Here is a 19,071-nt window from a genome sequence, read left to right on the forward strand (position 1 = left end):
TGATTAGATTGAGTTTTGGAGCGAGGTCTGTTTATATACTATATACATATCTGTTGGAGTTGGACGCCTGTGATCGATGCTGATCCTCTCCACCCCCGCCCCCACCGCCACTGTGGAGTCTGGGGTCTGGGGCAGTATCGACTAGTATCAGCATATGAACAAGTGTGTATGAGGGGATTACCATGAATACTAATTTATTTCCTTCTCTTGGGGAGAAGTCAGTTGCCATTAATCTGCTACGTCCGATTACATCACCAGTGCAGCCGTAGACCGAAACAGATCCTCCGTCCAGCGTCTCTCCCCCCGCCGCGCCCAGATCCCCGGCAACGCCTGCACGGCCGTTATCACATTCCGGAATCTTGTCTTCAGGTAGACCCTTTCCATGCGCTCCACGAAAAACCGCCGATGCGTCTCGTCTGCGGTGTCAGCCGCCGCAATGAAGCACGCCCAGACGAGCGCATGCGCGCCAGGCCCGTCGGGGTCGATCTGGCTGATCAGTCGGCGGAGACGCTCGGTTAGGTCCCGCTGGTCGGTGTTGGTGGTTATGCGGTTGAGGTAGATGTGCGCGGCGAGGGTGAAGGCCTGGCGGGTGAGGCCGACGAGAGTGTGGTGGGATGAGTGGGCGGGGAGGTCGTAGGCGAGCCAGTCGAGGGTTTGGTCGGGGGGTGTTTGGAGGATATGCATGCCGTGGTGTTCGCTCAGGAGCGGTAGTCCGAGGAGTTGGAACCTGCGCCATTAGTTTTGGAAGAGGATGGATGGGGAGGGTTAGCTCACATGTGGGTTTGCTTGGTGAGGAAGCGGGTTGCGTCGGAGGGGACCTGCGGCGCGAGGTTGCGCACCAGGCAGAGCAAGGTCTGGAGGAGGTGGTGGTACTCGTCGCTGCCGGTGATTGTTTCGCCGACCAGGAGGACGATCAGCGTGGCCCAGGTCGAGGCGCTGAATACACTGTCCGGAGAGAAGTGTAGGGATTCCCGACGCAGCCGGGAGATGATCGCCGCGCGGCCGGTGTCGGCCGCATGCTGGAAAGACGGCTGCAGCTGGGCTAGATACTGCGTCGCGACGACTTCCACCGCCTGTCGCACCAGGTCGTCCGTGCAGGCCATCGGGAGGAGCAGGTCTCGGTATCCGTTCGAGACGTCATCGAGGAGGACCATGACCGGCGCAACGTCCCGGGCGACTGTCCATTAGCTTACCACTCACTTCAGAACTCGAGAGGAACGGCCTTACAGTGCGAGAAGAGCATCCGCGCGCGCGCACCCAGCGGAGCCACCCACGGCGCAACACACAGCGCATTTGTATCCGTCCCCCTCTGCACCTCCTCCACCTCGTCAGGCGCGTCCCCCTCTGCACCAGTATTGGTACCCCGTTCAGTAACCGGATCGACCCTGGCCTTCCGCGACCGTCTATAGACCCTCCCCTCCCGCCATCGGAGCTGCCTCTGGGTCTGGGTCTGGGTCTGCGCAAAAACAATCTCAGGGGCAACGTCCACAGCCGGAATCGCGCACCCCTTCAATCGACCCCTTGAGGCGACACCATCGGTGAATCGGAAGCGGCCCAGCCCGGAACACTCAATACCTTTCTTCTGACATTTCTTGCAGATGGGGTGGGCTCTGTCGCAGACGATGCGGCGTTTGGTGCATTGGAAACAGCCTAGCGTCATAATGTAAGCGTGAGGCGGGTGGATCCGGGAAGGGAGAATCCAATAGACAGACCTTGGTTCTTGCTACCGGGAGCAGGCATCTGCTGTAGCGGTTGGATTACATAGGAGAGAGTTGGTCGTGGTGCGTCTGGAGTGCGGAGGGAAAAGCTTTCTTTTGTGCGGGGGCGGGGAAAAAACAGTTTGTTGCGTTTGCCAGTTGTCCATCAAACATTAGATAGTGTTATATGGCAATCCTGAGGCAAATTAGTCTCCAGTTTAGATATCCATCCATCGGCTAAAAAGGCTCATAAAGACATTCTAAGTATGTACATGCTTTCAGCAATTCATCTATACTGTTAGATGGACGCTGATATATACAGAAACTACAACAAAGCCACCCCCAGCAGCAGCATCACCACCATCCCCTTGACTCCATATCTCATTGTACACGCATCACTCGTCTGCCCACTCTCACTCTCCCCCTCGACACCCCCCAACCACGGCGACGCCGTCAACGACGCATTACTCTGCGCAACAACCGCCGCATCCAGCACCCCATTCTCCAACCCCCCACAGCTCACCCTCCCATCCCGCTCCGCAATCGAATTGCTCACCTCAATCGGCAAATCAAACACAGTATAGAACCTCGTCCCGTTAACCCTGAACCCCTGATGAACAGACACATTGTACCTCCCCCGGGGACTTTGATCCCCCTCGCCCGCTAAACAATCCGGCCAGACCCAGTTGACATGCTTGACCGTCGACGCGGGCTCGAGCTCGAGAACGGGCCCGACGAAGCCGGCACTATTGGTTTTTGGGGTTGTGCCGTTTGAGATGGTCAGGTTCTTGGAGGTGGTGTAGGAGGTGAGGAAGAGGGTTAGGGAGTCGAGGGTGGAAGAGGAGGAGGAGTCCGGGGGCCAGAGCTTGCCGTTGCCGGAGATGTCGAGGGCTATTTGGAGATTGTCTGCATTTTTTAGTACTTGCAAAGGTATTAGAGGTTATAGAGGGGAGAGATACCTCCGCCCAGAGGAGTGTATGGCTGGGGCGCATCGATGATGGCCAGCCCGGGGGTGTAGATTTGGCCGTTGATGATGGTGAAGTTCATTTTCATTGATGTCTATTCCGTATGTTAGAAACAGTCAGGAGATGGTCTACTTATATTACTGCTGAGATCTAATTTCCGAACATCCGCATAAATTAATGCATTGAGCCTTGTTGGTGGGGATGGATCAATTTGATAGTACACAGTCATTGGCCAGGTTTAGGGTCTTTTACAGATATATTAGGGGTCACTCAATAAAGATAATATATTAAGGGTCACTCAATAACATACTCGAGGGACTACGGACTAGATAGATTGATCTTGACAAATGCAAAGACTACTACCTAGTTCTGGGCATCTCTTCATGACATCCTCCTTTCCAGGCCGTCTGCGCAACTCTCTAGGACTTGGGGATGACTCCATGCTGGATGTGGTGGGTGAATGGGTGATGACTGCTGCGGCGCCAGCTGGTCAGGATGCAGGTAGCGCCTTGGCGCACTAGTAGATAGACAGTAAGCTTATCATTAGGATATATAATATACAGATGTAGATCTAAGGCTCTAACTGCTGCACAATATGCGCCTCCCCCAATACCCCCTTGACCACCATCACCAACTCATCCACCGCCGCCAACACCCTCACATACGCCATCACCGCCACACAGTACCGGCGATACGCCTTCTCCCTGATCAGGTCCGTCTGCAAGGGCATCACCTCCGTCAACTGCGCCCCGCGCCAATACTCGTAGCAGCGTTTCGTCACCGGCGTCGGCAGCACCTCCGGCAGCGCATCCCCCGTCTTGATCGCCTGCGCCACAACCCCCAGCACGGCCATGACGTCCGCGATGCTGCGCTGCTCCAGCACCCCGGACGTCCGCGCCAGCCGTTCCTGCAGCTCGACCGGCAGCGTCGCGGACAGCAGCAGCAGCCGGCCCAGGTTCTGGTTGAGCGTCTGGCAGAGCGACTGCACCTGCCGCAGACTGGCGCTGTCGAAGCGGGAGCTGGAGAACTCCAGACCGAGCAGGGCGATGGGGCCGTTCAGGGCGGCGAGACGCTCCGCGACCTCGATGGAGAGCTGCTCCGCCATGCGCCCGTCGTTGTTGGGGCGCGCCCAGCAGGAGAGCAGGAGGGCGTAGTGGTCCGTCAGGCGGCGGAGGGTGTTGGACAGCGACGTGCAGATGTGTCGGGCTGCCGACGGGGGGTGCGGGAAGATCTGGACGATCAGCGCGGCGGCGAAGCCGACAAAGACCAGGACAAGACGGCGCCAGAAGACGTTGTAGGCGACGCCGGGATTGCCGTATTGGGGTATATGGCTGCGGTGGTCAGTACGCTTAAAGACAAGAGGCAAGGGGACTTACGTGTCGTCGAAGCTGTATCCGAGGACGAGGAAAAACGTTGCGGCGCTCATGATGGTCGCTTGCAGCAGCGCCGGACTGAGAAATAGTCGTCCCCACATGAAGATCACAATCACCGGAGCCGAGATGGCAGCCAGTCCGTACGGATTGCCCGGCCCATGTCCGGAGCCGATATACCACGCCACCAGTCCTACCACACCCCCAACAACCGTGCCAGCGGCGCGGGAGATGAGCGAAAAGGTAAAGTCGGCCATGTACACCAGCAGCGTGGTCTGCCCCATGATGAGTCCCCAGAGGCCCTTTTCCCGGTAGTAAAATCCCGAACTCGACGGAATGACGGCCGGCACCGCCAGGGCGATCGTCAGGATGACCATGCGCAAGGCGAAAAGACCCTCGGCGCTGGTAAACCAGTGGTACGTGCCCAGCACCACTCGGCCAAGGCCACTCCGCTGCTTGACGCGGTATCCCCGGCTGATCCGGCGGAAGAGCTGCTGCGTCTCGTCCGCCTGGGCCACTGCCGTATCGTCCGGGTCCGTGTCGGACGATTGTCCCGCGACGGGAGCGCGAGCGTTCCGCCGCAGCACCCAGCCCACGGCGTATTCGATGCTGGTGGGAACCCACAGGCGCGGCTTCGGCCGGGCCTCGAGGAGAGCCACGATCTGCGACAGGAACTGGTCAAGAGCGTCCGCGACGGAGATGACAAGCTCCTCAAAGGCCAGGCCGACCATGACGCTGCTGATGGACGTGCCGCCAATGGTGTCGAGGCGCTTGAGGCTCCCGGTCTCGTCGAAGATCTCGCCGTGTCTCTCGATCAGCTTCTCGGTGGTCTGCTCGGCAAAGGAGGTTCGGGCCGCACGCAGCTTCTTCAGGAGTTCCTGGCACTCGTCCAACCGATCCGCGGCCCGCGATCCAAGCCAGCGATGCGAGTTGACCGTGTGGATGCACTCCACCGCCATGCTGGCCACCTCCTCGCACACCTGGAGAATCTCCCCGCTGGATTCACGCAGAATGGCATCAGTCCCGGACCGCAGCGCCTCCGACTCGGGACTCGTCATTGCTTCAATCATATCCCAGCTCTCCATCATCTGCCGGTGTCCGACTTCCTGCGGTTGCTCTTTTTCCTCCTTGCCATCTTGCAGGGGCCCGTCCGAGGGCGTCCCCGCCTTGGACACAGCCCGGACTCTGTCCACGCTGGCCTGCGCGCTCAACCGGTTGATATGATAATCCAGCAGCAACACAGTGCTCACCAGAACCTGCCGCACAGGCTGCCTCAAGCTCTTCACATCGGCCGCGTTCCACCGGCCGCGCGAGAAATCCAACGGCAGGAACCCCATCGCCGGCTCGATGGCCTTGTATCCGGCGATGAGCTGGCCCTTGATCGCCAACAAGGACTTCAAATCCAGATCCTCGCCGCGAGCGGCGGCCGCAAACCTCTCCGTCGTCAACCTGAGCGGCTGCTTCGTCAACTCGACCAAGGCCTGCATGCCGGCCAGAACAGCATGCGACGTCGACTGCGGGAAGAGCAGCAACGAGGCAACAAGACCCAGTCCGGCGCCAATCGCAGCAGGGATGATCAGAACCTTGGGCAGCGTGCCCCGAAACGAAGGCAGCAGCGGCCCAATCGTCAAGAACAGGTCGGCGATGATCGTGCCGAAGATCTGGACGAGCGTGAACTTGGGATTCGCGGCGCGCAGCCGGGCCTATCTCATCAGTATCATCTTATTGACTCTAAAGAAAAGACACACCAGAAAGTAGATGAATACGCAAATCATAACAAAGTAAATCACCGAGACCCGCGCATCAAGCATGAACCCGTCGTACACGAGCTGCTGCTGCACGCTGGCCACACCCTGGCCGGTGGCATTCGCCTGCCTGGCAGCCTCCTGTCCGAGCGCCTGCAGACGGGCCAGAGCCTCCGTCTGGGGACGAGCGGCCAGCGCGGCTTTCATGGTGAGGACGCCCCAGGCCCAGGCGAGGGCCATTCCAATCAGCAGGGTCAACGTCCCGAGGATGAAGATGAAGACGATGCCGGAGGGGGGGTTAATGAACAGGACCAGACTAGCAGGTCAGATGATTTCCATTCGTCTGCAGGATGATTAGCTCACCATCCGAAAAACGTGGCTGTCCCGATGGTCCGCAGAGTGGGATGGATGAACATCAGGATGGTGGCCACCCATGTTGCGGCTACACAGCGAAAGAGGGTTTTGAGGTCGTGGGAGTTGAAATGGAGCCAGGTTGGCAGTGAGTTTTTGCCGGGCGGTTCCTCTGGATGCATTGTGATTTCTCAAAGACAATGGGTGATGGGCAATGGGCGAAGAGGAGGAAAAGGAGGAAGCTGGAGATGGTACGAGAAGAATGCGGAGTTTTTAGAGTTCCCCCGTAGGTACCAGTCGTGGTTACATTCTGGAAGCAGCCAAGATCGACGGATCAGCAATAGACCCGTTAGATGAGATAGTCTATCTGAAGCTCTGAATTAGAGATTTACTAGTATAGTATTTCTGTGCAACTTTACGACTTGCCATTCCCAGATAGTTTTAGCCATGTCTCTACTAGTGAGTAGGATCACTATTAACACCTCCACAACATACACTATTAAGAGACTCTATTAAATACCTTCTCAAGACTATCTATTAACTATTTCTTATCAATGCTCAATCCTCATGTATGTCCATCATGATCAAAGCAGATGATGGTTAGAAAAGGTATAGGCCTCTAAGCAGTTCAGGAGTAGAATAGTACAGCCTACTTATTTCGTAGATTCCTGCTGTAAGCATTATGGAATTAGGATACCTGCTCTTAATGCCTTATTACAGAGATCAAATTAAGGGAAGGATGACCTAGCTAAACTCAGCATTCTTCGTAGCAACCTGCTAAGCAATAATTCCTGAGCTTTATTTACTTATAACAGGGCAGTTGTCGCCATCAAATATCCGCCAGAAATACTGGCAAACCAATTCTATCGTAGGCGAAACTTATGTCCTGCCCTGCTGGCCCGTCGCGCCAAAGACAACAAGGAGCTGGCTCATGATGAGATAAAGATTACCCCGGAACGGTGCTTACTGCAACAAGAAGTAAGTGCCTTGCGATGGAGGAAATGAAAGCGGTGCATTGCGGCTTGAGTGCAGCACAACTGTTGGGAATAACGAGATGTAAATCTAGGGTTTAAATCTGGGTAGTCTGCAGTATGGCTCAGGCACTCTTGGGACCAAAAGAAGATATAGGTATAAGGGGCATATTAGGTTGTCCCGCAGACGATCTTGCGAAGCCATGGCCAGCCACAACCGCAGAGGACCTTCTGAAGTGTGATTTCGCTCCGGAAATTGGGATTCGAGGTTAAGAGACATCTACTTATTACGAGTACAGTGGACAATGGTAGGACTTGAAGGACACTGATCGTTAACAAACAATACCTCCAACCAATGCCTGGCCCATATCCGCCTTGAGACCACCCGAATGCCTCGATCTCAGCACTTGTGGGATCCGGAGGAGACAGACATGGTGCAAAAGTCAAGCCCAGGGCGGTAGTTCATATACCCAAAGTATGGAGTGTAAAATAGCCCAGTGTACAGGTGTTGGGTCCCAGGAACATACCACCCACACTTGTTCGTGATACCCTGGAGGGCGCCAGTGATCTTGGCAGCACTGCCTGCCGCCTTTCCACCCTCACGGTTGCAGGCAAATGCCACCACGCTGCCGCTAATCGAATACCAGGCCAGGTGCGCTCCGATGTCCGCCTGTCCTGAGCCGAACTGGTTCTTCAGGGCCTGCACAGCTGCGTCGCAGTCACCATGGTTCCTACAATAAGAAGTTAGAACCTGTCAAGCACTGGACAGACTTTGCCACTTACATGGTGATCCCACAACCGCACCAATAAGAAACTGTAGTAATGTCTCTTGCCTCCAACTGATCTACTTCAGGCTCTTCAGAGTTTGTTGGTGCAGGGACGTCCCCTGGGAAGAGAGGCTCGTGGACTTCGACACCGCTCTCGTTAATGTAGACACTATAGACCCCGTCCAGTGTTCCCTCGGGAATTCTGAGAGAGGTGGCCAGCTTGGCCGAAGTGGCAAGTGCAAGAAGGATAATCGGAGTTGCTAGCATTTTTGATGTGGATTTCAGAAATTTCGGAGACTTCAAAGTGCCCAACAACTCAGGAGTCGGACAATGGGAAAGCAGGCACTAGATAAAGGGATCCTCTTAACTGCGTGGCTGTCTAGACGGTTGGTATATATTCAGCAAGTACTCATAGAACCGCTCAGTGTGGGCGAAAGAGGCTTTTTATACCCCAGCCCACTGACCTGCCAACTGGACGGGGCCTGAGTTCTCGAAACACTGTCACCTACAGTCAAATGTGTTGGCAAAGTCTGGAGTTTCCCGACAAGGTAAACGGCTGGCATCGGCCTCTCTGAGTGTCTCCTGATAGTGAAAGTGAACTTGCAGTAGGTTGATTTTTATCCTTGCACCACTACTAACAGAATTAGTGCATTTCATCCTAAGAGGGACCAGAGTAATGACTGGCATTAGTCTCCCTAGTATCTTAGTCTTATGGATAGTAAAAGTTATCACAGTCAACTTGCAGCAGCTAAACTTGCTCCATCTCTTATCTATAGTGCTGCTCCTGTTGTTAGGCATCCTCACCATGCATTATTATGTTGTTAATACATTCTAGTTGGCCTAGACATACTGCGGGGACTCGCTGCTTTATTTCGCGGATGTTTGATCAGAGGGGCCGTATATAAGCGCAATTCTGCGATTCAGAATATCCTCGTAAATAAATAACAAGGGTATGGGAGCCTTACTCCTATTTGGTAAAAGGTATAGAAGGACAATTGGCGTCGAGAGCAAGAAATGTTGGGTATAGATGTAACCCTGAAAGTCGCCAACTGCTGCACTACTAACAACCCACTAGCCTATCTATCCCCTGATCTGTTGCAAATCGCGTACGCTACTGGTGAGAGACACTATTCCAAGGGTCAGTAGCAATCTCCTGGGTTGGAAATAACCAGTTTATTATAGCTGGGAATAGGGACGCTCCAGCTTTCCAATCAAACAGGAAAGCCAATACCAAAGCTGTCTAAGAACTTAACATAGGAAACCCTAATCAGCACTTTCAATCCTTGCCTAACAGGACACAGTATGAATTGTAATCATGTCTAGTTACCACTAAGTTAGGACGATATGGACTCTATTATAAGTTAACATGAGATTATATCCTTTTAAATGTATGAACATTATGGTAGCGTTATATACAAGTTTATTGGGCAAGGGGCACGGCTTCATAATAAGTCTGTCTGGGTGGTTCCTATGACAGGGTCTGCAGGGAGGCATCAGTATTCTCTAAGATATAGCTGCTACTGTTAGGGGACAGTTATTAGTGACAGTGCCTCTCCATCTATTTCACAGTGTAGGACACTGTTCTAGCTAAGACATCAAGTCATACCAATTTCAGAACCAATATTATTCGTATCTTTGTGATCACTGACTACCAGTATAAGAGAATATACTAGCTCATTCCCACAAGTTCAATCCTACCAAAACATGCTGATGCCCCTTTTCAAATTAGCCCTCGGAGGGATTGTCGCCCGGCCATTTCCGAACTCGCAGCACTAACAGCGACAGGCGAAGTAGATAGCAGCTAGTAAGGTAGTTTCCTTAATCCCTGGCTAGTGCAGGCTGAGCGTCTACTTTCAGCCAATTAGTTTACCTTGGAGCGCATGGGCTTTGAACAACCAATGCATGAATGCAGGGTATTACATGATCCTTATGTACCTGCTTTACTTACTCCAAAGTTATCCTGGATGACATTGGGGGTAAAGAAGGAAAGAGAGCTTTGTCTTGTTAAATCTAAACCCATCAGGAATACCACAACCGCCATGATGAAAATGTAGATCAACTGGAAGAACCTTAACCTAATCTTATCCATAATGTCGATCCTTTACTGATTCCAAACTATCCACTAAGGGTAGGTAGCTTGCTGGGACATTGATTCGGGCCAATCATTGAATTCCCCGGTGCTCCATACATGAGCTGATGGCATAGTCGATTCACTCCGGCCATTTTGCGGCGCAGCGACCACAATTGATGTGTTCCAAAATCTTCGAGGTTCATGGCGGTTTCAGCCTGGTAGTATCCATGGCATCGGTGGATTGGGACAAGCCCTGTGTCTGATAAGGCACCATGGTAGTGACCATTCTCCCTGACAACCTCTCTCTTCCTGTCACTGCATTCCCCCTCCAACATGGTGAAAGTGTCTTTGTTGAAACTTCAATTTGTCAGTCTCATATTTTCAGCAATCTTATTCACCCTGGGTTTCTGGTTGCTCACCAATCGAACCAACAAACCACTAGGGTTTAATATACCATACAACCACGCAGGTTCATCACAAGGAAGCCATCCTATCGATCAACTCATCTTGAAAGCGGATGCAGAATGGCGATCGCTGCTTGCAAAGGAGGCAAAATCCTTCAATGCAGCAGCCGACCAATATCGTCGCCGTCGGGGACGACATCCACCACCCGGCTTCAAAGAGTGGTTCGAATTCGCCCAGTCCAATAATGCGATCATTGTCGAAGATTTTTTTGACCAAATCTACGACGATCTGAATCCATTCTGGGGCCTCCAACCGAGCGAGATCCGACGACAGGCCCGAAGTCTCACACCCCGCATCGCTGTTCGCAATCATAAAGCGACCGCTGTCACGGAGACGGAAGCACTGGGGTTAGACTCATGGCTCAGTCTTGTACAGAGTATCGAGCGGTATCTTCCTGACCTCGACTTGCCGTTCAACCTTATGGATGAATCTCGAATCGTGGTGCCTTCGGAAACCATGGCTGAATACATCAAAAAGGAACGTGCGAGCCGGCAGGAGAGGAGGGATAAAAGTCCTGCAGAGTTTATCACGGAATATACGGCTATTACGGATGAAGACAAGTTTGAGCAATTCGAACCTCGCTTCCTGGGCACGAATGATGGCCAATTCTGGGATATGGCTCGTGTCGGCTGCCCGCCAGACAGTCCGTCGCGCAAAAGTCACTCCATCAATCCAGATTTCGTCTTGCCTGTGGCAATGGACAACTTTCTGCAACACTCACAGAATGGCTATGTACACAACTGGACCCAGTCCAAGGATATTTGTTGGCGCCCTGAGATGCAGGCTCTTCATGGAACCTTTATTGAGCCTATATCCATTTCAACCACGCACGAATTATTTCCTCTCTTTGGAGGATCCAAGCTTTCAGTCAATAATGAGATCCTCATACCTCCCGCTACATATTGGGCCAAGGGCAAGCAATACTCTGGCGGCAGCGATCACAGTGGTGAATGGGAGTCAAAGAAAGACTCCTTGATCTGGCGCGGGATCGCGTCGGGGGGTCGAAACCGAGTCAACAACTGGACGGGATTCCACCGCCATCGCCTCCTAGCCATGTTGAATGGCACGTCTGTCACCGCTGCCGAACAGAACAATTCTCATTTTGTCAATTTTATTCTTCCCAGCTACGACTACTACCATTTGGCCTCTGGTCGTGATGGCCGCCTACCCGAGTTTGTGGAGGAACATGTCGATGTCGGCTTCATCCATCTAGTGTGCGACCCCTGTGCGCCAGGACAGCCCTGTAATCACGATTTGACGGACCCGCATTGCTCCTACACGGAACCTTACTTTAGCCTCGTTCCCAAAATGTCGGGCAAGCAGTATGATTACAAGTATCTGCCTGACGTAGACGGCAATTCCGTCAGCGGACGGTATGACGGACATCTACTGTCAACCTCTCTTCCAATCAAAGCCACCATTTACAACGAATGGCATGACTCCCGGCTCGTCCCTTGGGCCCATTTCGTCCCCATGGACTCGACCTTTCTGGATATCTACGGCATCATGGAGTACTTCATTGGATACGCCGGGGCCGGCCATGACCACGTCGCCCGAAGGATCGCCCTGAGCGGCAAGCTGTGGGCGGAGAAGGTGCTTCGCCCGGAAGATATGCAGATCTACGTGTATCGATTGTTGCTTGAATACGCGAGGATCTGTGACGACAGGCGGGAAATGCTGGGGGATACTGAGGATGTTTTGTGGGTCATGCGTATGTAGCAACGGTCTTCATGAAATCACCTCACTAGAGCTACATACTTTGCATATGTTTATCCACCGAACAGTGGCGGTCTTCCTGGGGAATTGGGCAGGCCAGCTCACTTCCATCGCCACTGTACCCCTTGGTAAGTATCCGTTGGCATAAATTATAGTAGTTATTTCTCCTTACCTGTGAACAGGCTATAGCAAGTCATCTATAAGCAATGGATTGATTGTTTAATACTCTCCTACTGGACGCCATAGCTACAAAAGTGCAGTCACCCACAAGCCCTGCACATGGCTAAGACAAGATCTAGTCTAACGCCCCCATGCAAAATTAGCCGCAGCTCTAATAACATTGGAAAAATTACTGCTGGAGCCTTGGCCAGACTAATTGTCAGTAGTTGTTAAACCTAGCCAGTCAGACTAGGTGTAATAATAGTTCTCACTTAGCAGATGAACTACAAGAGTGTCTGTTTAGTACAGAAGGTTTTCCTCTGTAATGGCGTACTGTCTCCTTCTGAAGGCTTCTATTAAAATTTTAAGCCCACTTTTTACTTCCTGCCATATGCCATAACTATAGGGCTCACCCGCTACCTTGCATGGTAAATCCTCCATATATTCTTCTGTTAGTTCTCTTGAACACTTAAGAACAGGGAACATAGCAAAACCTACTTGGTTTAGGATTAATTATATTAATTCTCACAGCTGTAATGTATATACATTCAGGCTGCATGATGTAACCCTAAAGTTAGCTCTTAGGTTACATCATTCATGGAGATTGGAGACTCCATGCTGAACTTTGAGTCCGTGAGACTGTAATAATATTCTTGTGTGTTATTAGCTAAAAGATAAGAGTATGGGCTCAGAAATCATTAAGAAAAGGTGATGGCTCGCATCTCTTGCAAAATAGGAAAGTCAGTCCCTGCCAACAGTCCAAAGGGCTTGATTTCCTTCGCAAAGTCATCTAATTCAGTAGGGTAAATACCAGCCAAAGTAGCAGGCTAGCGGAACAATTTGATCATAGTTATGTTGATTTCTGGAAACACGGACAACGGAGCAATAGTAATTAGTACTCCATACTGAGTAGGGACTAGAGTGGAAGAAATGTGAAACTCAGCCAATTCATACTGAGCGGATCCAAGTACTATCCACATTAGATCTACTGCGGAGCCGGACCGGTCGATCTAACCAACTTAGCTGGATGGAAACCCTGTCTAGTCTACTGTCTACAGCACTGGCACATGTTAAACAGTGATCTGATAGGCGTAGACAAGGTATGCAATATGACTGCGCCGCCAGAAAACTTAGATACTATCCATCTACCCGAGGCTCATTACAGTGATTGTGCTTTCCCATTATCTCAAAGGTAAGAGTCATAAATATTATTGATATGTTTTTCAACACTGCTCAACTTCTAGCTGGTTATAGATTTAAGCAGCTCTTAATGTGAAATAAACACAGGATGGTAAATCCACTGCAAGTACATCGCAGAACTTGGAGATAGTCAAAAGACGTTCCCTGGATCCTGGATCGTGGAATCTAAACCATGGGTAAGCTGTGTGTTATGGCTTAGTCAAACTAAGCCTTGCTTACCCACCAATGTAACTCGAGATCTTAAACAAGACGTAAGATGAATGGCCCGGGCATCACTCCGTCGGGTACTCCATATTGCTGCCCATTTCGGTGTCAGAACAGGCCAACATCTCTCTTAATAGATTCTAATTTGTGCGGAACTGAAACACACAGATTCTTAGACTCTTGGCACTGCATTTTAGTGCTCTCACGATTCTCATTCTCATACAGTCTAGTCTCTAGAGGCCAGGCAACAACCACATAAGGGCACATGTCGATGACCAATAGGTCATTCAGCGAGTGTACTATGCAAGGGAAGGTCCGTGACAGCTATCGCTATATCTGACATGTCCCGGACCTTATCCATCTGTCTCTCGAATTCGCCCGACTTCTACATGCTTTCCCATGTACCTCAATAACGTAACCCGCGTCCAAACTGCGGCTCTTCGTCTGTTATGCTCCTTTGGGGGAGGCATCTCTGGGTACTGGAAATCACGGCCCAAGAAGAGACGGAACCGTGCTTTAGTGTTCATCCTGACAGGATGTATATTTTGCCTTGGTCTAAAGCTAGGATTCGGCCTCTTCCACACCGATTACTGGGAGTGGGAAACAACATCCCGCTTCTCGAACTCGCCCCACGCCAACGAACTCCGAGGCAATAGTGATGGCGATAACCTTTGCGACTCTTTTCCCTTGTACCTCCTCCCGCGCGTCCAAGTCGTCCTAAAAATCGGCAGTACAGAACCTCCCAGTCGGGTTGACACCCACCTCACGACGGTTACCCGCTGCATAACTAACCTTATTGTCTTCTCCGACCACGAGTCTGAAATCAAAGGCCATCGCGTCCACGATATTCTCGCTACTCTCCCGGACTCCTTCTGGGGGAATACCTCTGACTTTCAGGCGTATAGCGCGCTCCAGCGCGGAGAATCCGAGACGGTGGGGGCTTCTCAGGGCTGGAAACTCGACCGATTCAAGTTCCTGCCCATGGTCGAGCGCGCCTATGAAATGAATCCGACTGCCAAGTGGTTTGTTTTTCTTGAGTCCGATACGTACTTTGTGTGGGACAATTTGTTCCGTCTCCTTGACCAGTTCGACCCGTCGCTTCCTCTATACTTTGGCTCCCCGACTGCTGGAAAGGGCCGCTCTTTCTTCGCTTATGGGGGTGCTGGGTTCGTGCTGTCAACGGCCGCGGTCCAGAAACTGGTGGCTCGCAGGGTCGGACGCGGTAGCGTGTACAGTCAACCTCCGTTGAATCAGCAGTATGAGGGTTTGGTCAAAGAGGATTGTTGCGGCGATTCGGTACTTGGATGGGCACTCTATCAAAGTGGAGTGAAGCTGTCCGGGATGTGGCCGATGTTCAATCCGCATCCTCTGCATGGGATTCCGTTTGATGAACGGCATTGGTGTCAGCCGGTGATCAGCATGCATAAATTATCGCTAGAAGATATGACTGAGCTGGTCAGGTGGGAGAAACAACGTCGCCGTGGCCGAAAGGTATGTCTTTCTTCCTAGCCTCCTCTAATAACTCCAAACGTTGACAGCCTACAGCTTCCATTGCTATATGCCGACCTGTTCGAGTACACCAAGTTGGGCACCGTTGAATATAAAACGGACTGGGACAATGGTGACTGGGGCGGATGGCAAGAGCCGTCCCACTCGCCCGCCCATAGCTCTCTTGAAGCCTGTACGAAAGCGTGCCATGAGCATCCCGAGTGTTTCTCATATACCTACGACCATTCCGGTCACTGTATTTTTGTCCCATCCATTCGACTAGGCGCGCACAAACCAGCCACAGAGGACACGTCAAGGCTATCAGCCGGGTGGGACCTGGAGAAAATCAAGCAGTGGCGGGATGCTCACAAATGCCGGAGACCTCAGTGGGTGAAGCCAAGTACAGACCGCATTTTTTGAAGCATACCATCGAAACCAGCAAGACTGACACCATTGGCATTTCATAATGCGCTTGAGTCATGCATGAGTCTGGAATGGTTCCTCGCCTGGCAATCTCCTCAGCGATCAGATATCAATCCGTCACCCGGAATCAGGCGTATTTACCTGCAGATACCCCACAAATTCATTCGAGTATCGACAGTCCCAACGACCGTCGGGTCGGTGTCCCCATGAGGGCCAAGCTCGGATATACCGAGTTCGTGTAGGGAATTGGGGCAGGTGTAGGAGCAGCCAAATGAGAGCCATAACGAGCTTCAAATATCCCAAAGGCAAGGTAGTGGACCGCGAGTCGGCGAGCTCCGACTAAAGCTTCATCGTTCAAGCTATGACAGACGAGTTACTAGCTTCGTTGGCAATATCCTCTCTTCCAGAGTGGCTCTGACCCCAGCATCAAATTGTCTTGAGGATACTACCGGAGCGCAGGAACCGGGCTCAGGGCTTGACCTCTATTTCCATATCTATGTACAGTAGACTACCATCAAAGTTTCCCTCTCTCAGCAACAGCCGCAGGACCAGGTACTAGGAGAGAATCAAGTTCAACAAGTAACATCCCCTCGGCTACATCCTCCTCCCCATCCTGCACCTCATACACCCACTTGGCGCAGCCCGCACGCGGACTCCGCACCTCCAGCTCCATCTTCATCTGCTTGACAAACGCAACAACCTGGTCCTTGGCGATGGCCTCGCCAGGCCGAACCAGCACCTCGATCAACTTCCCGGATAGCGGCAGCACGATATGCCGCGGGTTAGACGGGTCGCCGCGTCGATGGCCCGAGACCAGGGCGCCTGCCGCTGCGCCGGCCCCGGTTGCCGCGAGATGCAGTTTGTACGGGACGGAGGCCTCGGGCGTGGTGTACTCTATCTCAGCCGTTAGGGAGGAGGGGAAGGCATTGCGGAGCACGCGGGATAGCCGGAGGTGGTGCCGGATTCCGCACTCGCCCTCGGCTTTGGGGGTTGGGGGGAGCGGGGAGAGGGTGATGCTCCATGCGTCGCCGCGGCGGAAGAGGAGCGAGGATGTCGGTACCTGGAACGCCGGTCTGGCTGGTGGGTGAGACGAGACAAGGGACGCAGAGATGCGCTCGCCTGCTCCCAGCACGGAGGGGAGATTCCTCTCCAGCCACTGCGTGTCGATCCTCCCCGCTAGGAAGTCCTCGGTTGAGACGATCCCCCGGAGGAGGGGGAGGTTCGTCCTGACGCCTTCGACGCGGGTCTCGGTGAGCACGCGCCGCGCCTTCCGCACGGCGGACGCCCAGCTCGAGGCCGTGACGATGATTTTCGCGAGGAGGTTGTCAAAGTCCGAGCCGACGGTTACTGCCGGGGCGAGGTGCGTGTCGACGCGGACGCCGTGGCCGGGGGGCACGAAGAAGTCGGCGACTTTGCCGATGCTCAGCGCGAAGTTGGCGCTGGGGTCTTCGGCGCAGAGACGGAGCTGGATGGATCGTGCTGAGGGTCTCGGCACCGGCACCGGCACCGTCAGAATCTCCTGGAGAGATTCGCCCCGCGCCAACCGCAGCTGCACCTGCACGAGATCCACCCCCGTCACGGCCTCGGTGATGGTATGCTCCACCTGCAGCCGGGGATTGATCTCGAGGAAGTAGAACTCGGGCGTGGTCTCGCTGACGAGGAACTCGAACGTCCCGAGCGATCGGTACCGGATGCTACCCGCGATGCGCAGCGCCGCGTCGATGACTTTATCTATAATGGACCGATCCAGAAGCGACGGGGCGCACTCGACGATCTTCTGGAACCGCCGCTGGAGACTGCAGTCTCGCTCGTGCAGGTGGTGGACGGTCCCTGTCCCGTCGCCGAGGACTTGCACCTCGACGTGGTGGAAGCCGTCCACGGCGGCCTTTTCGACGAATATGGTCTGCGAGGGGGACTCGCTCCGGGCCCTTGCCACCAGGTTCGCCAGATCAGATGCTTGGTGCTGGTGGATCAGCCGGATCCCCCGTCCGCCGCCCCCGTCGACTGCTTTGATCATGACGGGGTATCCGATTTTCTCGACGAACGCACGGATCTCATCGAGAGACTGGGCGGAATGGGACGGGAGAACGGGTACTCCGCACGACGCAGCAAGCGCTTTGGCTTGGAGTTTATCGCCCGTTCGCTCGAGGATCGCGGCCCCCGGCCCGATGACGGTCACCCCGATTTCGTGCATGCGGCGGGCGAACTCGGCGGATTCGCTGAGGAAGCCGTAGCCTGGGTGGACGGTGTCGATGGCATGTTCCTGGCAGATTTGCGCGAGCAGGGATATGTCGAGGTAGGAGGCTGCAGAGGGGAGGGAGATGGTCTCGTCTGGGTGGCCGAGGAGACAGTGGGATGTGTCGTTGGGAGTGGACAGGGCGACGATGTGGATGGGGGGTGAAAGCTCGCGGGCAGCTTGCAAGATGCGCACGACAACCTCACCTCTGTTGGCTATCAGGAGGTTCTTCATCGTTAGGAAAAGGTGATTCAATTGTGGTGTCGTGTGGATCTAAGTCCAGATATAGATACAGAGATGATGCGGGGAACCTCGGTTCTCGGTTCCCCGCAACTCTTATATACATTTAGCATCTTGCAACAGTATCAATGCATTGAAACATTGAAGAGACATCTACAGCAAGATGAAGGACACAGCCTCCAAACGTCTCAATCAACTCTCCTCTCACCTATCAACCGCCAACCTGCCACCAGACTACTCCGACGTCCTCTCCACCATCACCACCCTCAAAGAAATCGCCGCAACCCCCAACCCTTCTCACCGCGGCTACACGCGCCAGAAACAAGCCGGCAAGCTCTGGGTCCGCGAGCGCATCGCCCAGCTCCTCGACCCCAACTCCTTCGAAGAGATCGGCTCCGTCTCCGGCACCGTCACCTGGAAACCCACGGGTCCCACCACCGAGGTCCCCGAGTCGTTCACGCCGAGCAACAATGTCCAGGGCTTCGGGCAGCTCAAGGGCCGGCGCGTCCTGCTCACAGCCGACGACTTTAGCATCCGCAGCGGACACGCAGACGGCTCGACGGCCGACAAGACAATCTACGCGGAGAAGCTGGCCATCGCGCTCAAACTGCCCGTCATCAAGCTGGTCGATGGCAGCTCCGGCGGCGGCAGCGTGACCACCATCCGCAAGGAAGGGTGGAGCTACCTCCCCTACGTGCGCATGTACGCGCAGGTCGTCGAGCAGCTGAACAAGGGGATTCCGAACCTGGGGGCTGTCGTTGGACCCGCTGTACCCCTCCCTTCCCCCTTTCTTTACGTTAGGCCTGAACTAAATGGTGATAGATCGGCCTCGGCGCTGCACGCGTCGTCTCGTGCCATTTCTCCGTCATGGCGGCGGATATCGGCGCGCTGTTCAACGCCGGCCCGGAGGTCGTCGCCAACGCCACCTTCGAGGAAGGGCTGGACTTTCAGGATCTCGGCGGGCCCACGGTGCACTGCACCAACGGGACGATCGACAACCTTG

General features: G+C 53.7%; 7 protein-coding genes across 7 annotated transcripts; 3 read left to right on the forward strand and 4 right to left on the reverse strand.

The window, feature by feature from the left end:
* Positions 1–246: 246 nt before the first annotated feature.
* Positions 247–1,660, reverse strand: CDV56_106661 (Zn(II)2Cys6 transcription factor; the record flags this gene model as incomplete). Its single annotated transcript, XM_026760280.1, has 3 exons — positions 247–727; positions 775–1,177; positions 1,228–1,660. 3 exons carry the CDS (start codon positions 1,658–1,660, stop codon positions 247–249), a joined length of 1,317 nt encoding a protein of 438 aa, XP_026613351.1.
* A 362-nt stretch (positions 1,661–2,022) lies between these two features.
* Positions 2,023–6,310, reverse strand: CDV56_106747 (uncharacterized protein; the record flags this gene model as incomplete). Its single annotated transcript, XM_026760366.1, has 6 exons — positions 2,023–2,588; positions 2,657–2,756; positions 3,276–3,993; positions 4,039–5,735; positions 5,799–6,093; positions 6,141–6,310. The coding sequence occupies 6 exons, from the start codon at positions 6,308–6,310 to the stop codon at positions 2,023–2,025; spliced, it is 3,546 nt and encodes a 1,181-aa protein (XP_026613352.1).
* A 1,189-nt stretch (positions 6,311–7,499) lies between these two features.
* Positions 7,500–8,133, reverse strand: CDV56_107041 (uncharacterized protein; the record flags this gene model as incomplete). Its single annotated transcript, XM_026760660.1, has 2 exons — positions 7,500–7,830; positions 7,883–8,133. The coding sequence occupies 2 exons, from the start codon at positions 8,131–8,133 to the stop codon at positions 7,500–7,502; spliced, it is 582 nt and encodes a 193-aa protein (XP_026613353.1).
* Positions 8,134–10,270: 2,137 nt separating this feature from the next.
* On the forward strand, positions 10,271–12,121 carry CDV56_107164 (putative capsular associated protein; the record flags this gene model as incomplete). Its single annotated transcript, XM_026760783.1, has 1 exon — positions 10,271–12,121. One exon carries the CDS (start codon positions 10,271–10,273, stop codon positions 12,119–12,121), a length of 1,851 nt encoding a protein of 616 aa, XP_026613354.1.
* A 1,959-nt stretch (positions 12,122–14,080) lies between these two features.
* On the forward strand, positions 14,081–15,589 carry CDV56_107360 (glycosyltransferase family 31 protein; the record flags this gene model as incomplete). Its single annotated transcript, XM_026760979.1, has 2 exons — positions 14,081–15,172; positions 15,227–15,589. The coding sequence occupies 2 exons, from the start codon at positions 14,081–14,083 to the stop codon at positions 15,587–15,589; spliced, it is 1,455 nt and encodes a 484-aa protein (XP_026613355.1).
* A 517-nt stretch (positions 15,590–16,106) lies between these two features.
* On the reverse strand, positions 16,107–18,062 carry CDV56_107447 (putative pyruvate carboxylase; the record flags this gene model as incomplete). Its single annotated transcript, XM_026761066.1, has 1 exon — positions 16,107–18,062. The coding sequence occupies one exon, from the start codon at positions 18,060–18,062 to the stop codon at positions 16,107–16,109; it is 1,956 nt and encodes a 651-aa protein (XP_026613356.1).
* Positions 18,063–18,231: 169 nt separating this feature from the next.
* Positions 18,232–18,837, forward strand: CDV56_107541 (uncharacterized protein; the record flags this gene model as incomplete). The annotated part of the gene is made up of 1 exon (XM_026761160.1): positions 18,232–18,837. A coding segment is annotated over one exon (606 nt), but the record flags the coding sequence as incomplete, so codon positions are not given.
* Between the last annotated feature and the right edge of the window lie 234 nt (positions 18,838–19,071).

This window comes from Aspergillus thermomutatus (genome assembly GCF_002237265.1).
Source record: "Aspergillus thermomutatus strain HMR AF 39 chromosome Unknown NODE_131, whole genome shotgun sequence".
Lineage (NCBI taxonomy): Eukaryota > Fungi > Ascomycota > Eurotiomycetes > Eurotiales > Aspergillaceae > Aspergillus > Aspergillus thermomutatus.